General features: G+C 40.2%; 1 protein-coding gene across 1 annotated transcript in view; it reads left to right on the top strand.

The window, feature by feature from the left end:
- ttn.1 (titin, tandem duplicate 1) overlaps window positions 1–8,653 on the top strand; it is a gene marked incomplete in the record, with an annotated part of 209,359 nt that overhangs the window by 65,524 nt on the left and 135,182 nt on the right. Inside the window, 6 exon segments of the mRNA XM_036209999.1 lie at window positions 1,227–1,343; window positions 1,432–1,714; window positions 1,819–2,002; window positions 2,441–2,521; window positions 2,620–2,887; window positions 4,996–5,064. Of these exon segments, the coding sequence (XP_036065892.1) occupies window positions 1,227–1,343; window positions 1,432–1,714; window positions 1,819–2,002; window positions 2,441–2,521; window positions 2,620–2,887; window positions 4,996–5,064 (1,002 nt within the window).

Raw genomic sequence — 8,653 nt, forward strand, 5'->3', positions numbered from 1 at the left:
ATGAGGAAGGACATTCAGCTGGCTAATCTCAACTCCATGAGTTAAAACAAGGTCCAGGGTGTGCTTATGACAGTGAGTAGGTTGATCGACGTTTTGTGTGAAACCAACATTTTCTAATAAAGCCGCAAATGCGTTTCCAAGACAGTCACAGGAATCATCAATATTAATATTAAAAATCTCCTGTTATTATAATTTTGTCAGAAGGAATGAACAGTAAAATGCATTTAAAACCTCAAAAAGTAGAATTTTCATGGTAGGGTCCTTTTAAAGGAGAACGGAAATGTGACTGTAAAGCACTTTGGGCCTTCTAAGAAGGTAGTAAAGTGCTATTGTAACACGGTGTCAGAGGCAGTTGGATCCATCTGCAGTATTTATTGAAGAACAGGGTGAAGGATTGGTCAGACAGGCGGTGGTACAGCAGGCGAGGGTCAGACCTGGCTTGGGTTTGTTAGAGGCTGGACCAGACGGTGGTCAAGAACAAGCAGGAGTCGTGGCAGGTGGCTGACAGGAAAGGAGCAGGATCAGAACCAGGTTGATATCAAAGAGGCAACAATTCTGAGCAGTGTTTCGGCAGAAGAGAACCACACTTCGCGCTGAGTTGGGCTTGGCGCTCTGACTATATATTGTAGAGGGTGATTGGAGATGAAAAGCAGCTGAAGAGCTTCTGGGAGGATCTGCAGGGACTGATGGGATATTAAGTGTGAAGGGCAGTGTGCACAGGTAGCCAGAGGGCAGCCTCCTGACAGCTATGTAAGTGTAGGCCATTTACCATGTACTTATTTTAAATGATCCAAATCTTACTCATGCATTTCATTATAGCAGGTGAGAATGATTTCTTCCTCAAACACTAATCACGCAAACAGCACTAACATGATCCTGGCGCCATGTGTAGGTTTCAGGGAGTTCGAAAAATAAAACATTTGTATGACACGCTTGTGTCTCATCTACCCTTTACCCACCCTGATGTGTGGTTTAAGCATTTGTTTTGACCTGTCACTTGCAGCATGCCTGTTGGAAAAAAAGGTGTGTGAGCATTTTCTCTCTATGGGTCTATTGAACAGTGTATGACCTTGATAGATCAAGCAGGCCACCTGCATGCCCCATACAAGTTTGACCATTTTCCACCTGCAGGTAACTCGCATTCACCCATAGGGGCAGTTATGACTAGGGCACAACATGATGATGAGCTGGGTCTGACACACAACTGTAATTATGTTTCAATGTAGTTTCAGAAAAGGGAGGGAAGGCTGCCCCCGGTGAAGCTGCTCTCCCAGCCGCCCCCGTCAAACGGCTCGACAACCTCTTCTTCATTGAGGAACCCACAAACATGTCTGTAGTAGAAAGTAAGACATTTCCTAAATTCAGCTGGTAGCTTAGGTCTTGCTTGTTGTCATTTTCATCTGTTCCTTCATCTGTTTTTTTTTCTGCCAGAGGGAACTGCGACTTTTATTGCCAAAATTGGAGGCGATCCAATCCCCAGTGTTAAGTGGATGAAAGGAAAATGGAGACAGATCACTCCTGGTGGTCGAATATCCATTGAGCACAAGGGCCAGGATGCCAAACTGGAGATCCGGGAAGTGATCAAATCTGATTCTGGACTGTATAGGTGTATTGCCTCTAACAAACATGGAGAAATTGAGTGTGGTGCTGAGATGACAGTAACAAAAAAGGAAGAGGTGGGACAAATTGGAGATGTCAGGAAAGGACTCAAAAAGTAAGTCGCATTGTTGTTTTGTGATTTCCCAAAACAAATAATTTCAAACAACCAAAAATGTCATCTTATAAACTTCATATGTTTGTGTTTTCAATTCCTATCAGGACTCCCTCCAAGCAAAAGAGTCCCAAGAAAGAAGGGGATATCAGTATTGTGGATCTACTCAGAGGTCATGATCCCAAAGACTACGAGAGAATCCTGCGAGAGCATGAAATCTATGACTATCGAGCAATCCTGCAGGCCGTGGAGTTCCTCAAGAGAGAGAAGGAGATGGAAGCAGGAAAAGTGGTATGAGAGGGATTAGCAGATTATGACCCATGACCTTCTACTCATTTCCAGCTTTAGTTGAAAGCTGCCTGTGAGGGTGTTTCTGGATGTTTTTGTTTTTGTTTGTTTGTTTTGTTGTCAAATAAGTTTTCTGATGCTGACCATGTAAGTAAAAGAAAAAAATGTAGATGCAAATTATATCCAAAACAATCCTTAAGATTTCTTTATAAGCAAGCAGAACGACAGGGTCAATAACAGAACACATATCTTCTAGAGGGTGCTATGGGCTTGCTCAGTCTCTTGTGCACTTCAGTATCAGACTGCTGGTAAAACGATGTGTGGACTCACACAAAGCGAGTGTGGAATCGCCATGACAGACAGCTGAACTGTCTGAGAGGATGCACTTGGTTTGTGTAGCTTGCATTTATAGTGTTTCTAACAGAAGGTGTCCCGCTGCAGGAGATTGAACATGGTGGTCAGGTTGAGGAGGGAGACCTTGTTCGACTCATCCCACAGCTTGAGGGCGGTGTCAGCACAGAGGTAAAAATCAGCCTTTTTTTTCCTCAGACCATGCAAGCACAAAACGCATTGAAACAATGAATGAAATGAATGAAATTGAAAAGTGAATGTTTCCTCAGCCTGTTACTGTGGTGAAGAGCATCACTGACCAGACCATTCCAGAGACCCAGAGTGCAACCTTTGAGTGTAAAATCATGATTAATTACCCGGAGATCAGTCTGACCTGGTACAAAGGTACACAAAAACTGGAAGCCTGTGAGAAGTATGACATTAACAGCATGGGTGACAACCACTACCTGAAGATCAGGAACTGCCAGGCCACAGATCAGGGCAACTACCGTGTGGTGTGTGGACCTCACATCTCCAATGCCAAGCTCACTGTTACAGGTAAGAGTTCAAGCAGTGAAGATGTCAGCCTCAGGGCTGTGCATCTCTAATCCGTTGTCATGTCAAACTCTTGAATTTCATTACCAGAAGCTCATAACAAGACAGGTGAGCTCCAACATTCACTACTAACATACTTGCTCTGACCTCTTTAAGCCTGTGGGTCCACCTGCAGCTTTTCTTTGTGTTCTGTCAAATTCAGTTGTTCTACTGTCTGCTAACTGGTCACAGAAAAAATGTAAATAATTTCAAGATTCTGTCTTAAAACCAGACCAAATCAGTTCAAAGGTTAGGCTGGCACCTATGCAAAGCTGTAATGTCTCTCTCTGGGTGTCTGATTTTAGCCAACCAAATTCAGTTTACAAAACGCATCCAAAACATCGAGGTCAACGAAAGCCGTTCTGCCATCTTCGAGTGTGAGCTGTCCTTTGACAACGCGACCGTAACTTGGTACAGAGACTCGTGGGAGCTTAAAGAAAACCCCAAATACAGCTTCAGGACAGAAGGTCGGCGGCACTTTATGACGATCCGCAATGTCACTGCCCAAGATGAAGGTTCGTTTGATTTAAAGAACATTTCTGACACTTCAGCTTGTTCCCTCTAACGTTTTTTAAATGAAAACAACACTGGGAAAAGCAGCAGCCATACCACAAGCACTTATCCTGTTTGATGTGCTCACCTATCAGGCGTTTACTCTGTGATCGCTCGTCTGGAGCCTTTGGGAGAAGCTCGCAGTACTGCTGAGCTTTACCTGTCAGGCAGAGGTGTGTACTTGTTTTTAGACAGCAGGTGCATTAAGCTATTCCATTGACATGTGCACCCTGTCCTTTTACAGAGGTGGGCTTGGAAAGTGTCCCTCAAAGTGAGTATGTTGAATAAATGTCACTATTCCAACACAGTCAGGGGTAGTGGTTGATTGAAACTCCACAGTCAGATCACTCCATTGTCTATTTCACGACTCATGACAGAGCTTTTAGGGTCTTTGTCTCATAGACTTGGTTAATATTTATTTTAGTATTTGTTGATAAATCTATAGATGCTGATGATGAATTACTATATGTACCAGATGTGGCAACAAAGACAATCAGTGGAGGTAAGTCTAGGAGTGTCTGAATCATCCGTGTCTGTGAACTTACCTTCCTCCCTTGACTTCCCTTTTTTTCTTCACTTAAAGACTCACCAGAGTTTTATCACTGCAAAGACAGAAGGGAAGTCACAGGTACAAACCAGAACCTTGATGTTTTTTTGGGGGGGGTTTGTGCTTCTCATCCATAAACAGGATGCTTTTCACTCCTCTGTGGCTTTCAACAATCATCATCATAAACCTTTCATTTTTTTAACTCTCATCCATGTGCTTGTTCATTACTCATGAATGACTAATTCAGTCACTGTCTCCCCAGAGATTCAACAGTCTAAGATGCTGCGCAATGGTTTTCCACTCATTTAATTTAACAACCAAGGATTTACTTACATAATTCTAAAGAAGCATTAGTCTTTGGTTTAAGTTTTTACTTCTACAACCTACATAGTTTTGACTTTCAAAAGATAATATTCACAAAACATAAATTACTGAGTTTTTGACTAAAATGGATATTGTACTGACAACTGCTTCAAAGTATTAGTATCAAATTTTGTTTCCAAAATATGTCTGAATGAGATAAAAGAGTTGAGCTCTGTTGTAAGATTGAATTGCCAGATGTCTTATTAATAATCTTTAAATGACACTTAAATATGGTGCATGTGTTTATTTTTTCTGATTGTATCAGCTTATGATCAAAGTCCAAGTTTAGAATGTAGAGTCACATTTTGAGTTAGCAGGTCTAATAGCTCATGCTGCCCCCCTTCTTTATGCACTGTTTTCCTGATGACTCCTTACTTGACTTTTGTGGTTTATCAATTTCATGTCCGCTCCCTTCTTCTAGGACTTTCACAGATAACTGTCCATTTGGGTCACTTTACTTGTCATGTTCTTGGAACATTGTTTTTGCCTTCTCTGTCCTTCTGTAGGTTCATGTCTTAAACACTAACTGGGTTCAGTCCTCTGTTTTATTGGATGAACGTTTTCTGACAGCAGCCTCTCATGTCTGTCGTCTTCTTTTCTCTTTTGCCAGAGACGAAAAAGGTTGTGGAGGAAACAATTGAGAGGACTCAATTTGGGGTCAGAACAGAAGACTCTCAAGGTATACCAGCTTTAGAGAGTAGGCTGGCAGGCTTCTGGCTGTTCATAAAGCTTATGGCTAATCAGGCCTGCAGACTTACTAACAGTAACTTCGATCTGTCTCCTTTGCTGCTTACAAAGTCCTCTCTTGGCCTCTAGGCATAGTCGTTATCATGGCAGTCTTGTGATTGCTCTGTCTTTGAGTTTTTTGGTCTCTTAAATGTTTCATTAACATCTTTCATGGTTTCTGGTTCTTCTACACCTCACTATTCTGCTCAAATTAACACTGACTGAAGTTTTCTGTCAGCAGAAGGTAGAGCACAAAGTTGGTTTAACGTGAGATTTCTTGATCTTTCAAGCTGCGGAAGTTCACAGGGTACCAGGGGAGACGCCTCTAGCTCCATTCAAAGGTATCTGCAAATTCCCTTGTCATTCTTTAAAGTCTTATTTATGTATTCTGTCTCTTGTTGTTTTGTTCTTTTCTGCCATTATTCTTCAACTTTTATGCCATTCGTAAAGCCTTACACATAAGAAAGTGGTAATGTCTGTGATCAAAAAACTGAAACCATAATATCTTCAAGAAACTGAAGTAAAGAAGCCACCAGCCAAGGTTGAAGAAAAGCTTCCATGTCAACAAGGTAATGATGTTATGTTGTGCAGTTCACTAATTAGTCTAGTTTTTGTTTGTAGTTTATTCCTTATTATAATTCTTGTATTTTTAATTGACAACGAATGTTTTAAAAACAGGACCTCTCTTCTTCCTTCTGTCACTTAAGGAACATAAAAGTGATTAGCAAAAACATAAGAAACCTTCATTCTTTTCAGATTAGTTGTGATCAACATCTTTTTCATAGTTATTCAACAAAAATGATTCAACATTTCTACTAAAAAAGATTTCAATGAAACTATCCAGCTTGTGCTGTGTTTCAGTTACTGCGGTTGCACATTTTTAAGTATATTAAACAACAGTAAACTACAGTGAGTTTCAGTATCTGAATCAGCCTTGTTGTATTAGCTGTCTTTTGTTGTAGCTGCTTTTTGTAAAAACTACTGTCATTGTTTGTGTTTGTTCATAAACTAGAAGGATGGTGTTTCTTCGCGTTCACTTGTTGTTAAATGTTTTAGCTGTCAGTCTGTTGGTTTTCTGTTTTGCAAGAGTTAACTTCACTTTTTATAGCCCTTCAGCTTTAACAGCTGTGTTTTCTTTGTGCCGAATCACTGTAACATCTGTAGCTCCCACAAAGAGTGTTCCTGAACCTCAACAAGCCAAGATATCAACAGAATTGAAAACTGTACCTTTGGACTCTAAAGATCACTCCTTGAAAGTTCTTGAGTCTCGAACAGCCAAAACAGGGCCTGAAACCCAAGTACCAGCAGCCAAACAAATACCGGAGGGCTTGCCGACAGAAGGTAATGTGAAGCATCTTTGTCTTACAACCATTGTGCTGGAAAGTGATTGTTGTTTCCTCACTGTTTGGTTTTGTGTTATCACAGTCATCAGTGACCGCTTGATCCTCTTTTGAAACTAACAAGGCCTTTTCTACTGACTATACTTCGTTCCGCCGAAGTCTCTGTCAAGGCTGACTGACAGCTTTAATATATAAAGAACACATCATCTCTGCAAAGACTTCCTGATTGAGTTGGATTGAAAACGATCTTAATGTCCTCCAAACTCCCGACCAGACCATCCTGGAGATTACTCCTCCATAGAATTAGAAAGACATAGGAAGTCTTGAAATGACAGTATCTAGGAGAGTTTGGAGTGCTTTTGTTTTTTTGTCTCTTTCAGTGTCTTTGTTTTGTGCACCCAATAGAGTGACTAGTAATGTCAATATCACAGTGGTAGAAACAACTACGGCTACATGCAAGTTTCTCATTATGTTTACATGTGCCATGAACAACAGAAGCACCAAAGCCAGAAGAGCGTGTTGCTCATCCAGCTGCAGCTCCACTGGGCCCATGCTTTGTACCAGCTAAAGGTATTAGTCTATGGGATTATTTTGTGAAACTTGTCATTCTTCAAACATTGAAATCACTCACGAAGATCGTAATCTTGTACTACTCGTTTGTTTGCTGTTATTTGTGGACTCAAAATACAAATGTACAACGAAGTTGCTCTTCCACCATCTGAACTTGAAATACTTACACTAAAGACAGAAGCTACTTCTTTTAAAGGTATTGCAAATGTCATCAGGACAGGATGCATGTTTTTGATCATGATTTCTTACTTTTAAAATGTTCTCTTAAAGTTGAGATATGTTTATTTTTGAGAAATATCCTCAAAATCTTAGCACCCGCTAGGGTGTGACTTGACCTTATTTTCATATAAATCTTTACCAAGGTATCTTCGAACCAAAGAAACCAGAGCCTCCTGGAAAACTGCCTTTGCTGCATAGAAGTGATGTGCCAGATGCTCCCAGCCTTACCATCAAAGGAGAACCAGAAGAATCAATGGTTCCAGAAAAACAAAAGCAGCATCTTCTAGAAACTAGATGGATTGATGATGTGCCACTGATGGTCACGGAAATAAAAGAAGTGCCAATGGAGAGAGGGAAAGTTCCAGAAGAACAAAATAATATTTTGAAAGTGGTAAAAAGGTTTCCAAAAACACAAACAAATCTTTTAGAAACATCAGAAACTGTTCTGGAAATGTCAAAGAAGCTTCGAAAAGAATCAAAAATACTTAAGGAACCAACTACAGAATCACCAAAGATGGCTCCAGAAGGACTAAAGACACTTTCTGACATACAGAAGAGGCTTCAAGATGCACCAACTGAGGCTCTACAAAAACCAAAGCTGACTACAGAAACCACAAAGAAACTCCCAGAACCAACACTAGTTCTTAAGATGCCAAAGGAACCAAAGACACCAAATATTGTTGCAAAAGTACCAATACCTGTTTTGGAAACATCTCTGACTCCTACAGAAATGCCTAAAAAGGTTATTTCAGAAATACGAAAGGAGTCAAAGTCTAAAAATGATACAGATTCTGTAACTGAGGTCTGCAATAAAGTTCCAGAAACACTAAGGCATCATACAATGGCAGTAGAAGTGGTTAAGGAGGAACCAAAGGTGGCTCCAGTGGCCAAATACTTACCATTAGAAATCCAGAAAGTGGCTGCTCCAGAAAAACTCCCCTTTCACAAGGCATCACCAACAAAAGATTCTGAAAGACTGAAGCAAATTCTTCACCCCGAAAAGGATCAGCAACAAGGTAGATATGACTACAATACAATAAATAATCCTCTTTTCAATCTTCTTAATAGTACAAGCTGATGGAACAGTTACAATTCAATGATGGGTGACTTGAGGTCATTCTTTAGTGTCATTCACTGGTGTATTTAAAAATTTAAATTGTAAACTCCATAAACCTTCTGGATCTTTCTCCTGTCACTTTGTCAAATCCTAATGCAAACAAATTTTGATGCTAGAGAACCAAATTCTGACTGTTACCAAATGTGAAAATAGAAGGAAAACACTCGCTTTTTATGGAAGATATTAAAATGATTCATTTCATTTAACAGATGACAAAAAAAGAGTTTATTAAATCTTTAAAGCCCCACTCCAATCATCTTTTCGTCAAATTTTCAATTGTTCCCAGTGGTTTTTAA

The sequence above is a fragment of the Oryzias melastigma genome, linkage group LG22 (assembly GCF_002922805.2).
Source record: "Oryzias melastigma strain HK-1 linkage group LG22, ASM292280v2, whole genome shotgun sequence".
NCBI lineage: Eukaryota > Metazoa > Chordata > Actinopteri > Beloniformes > Adrianichthyidae > Oryzias > Oryzias melastigma.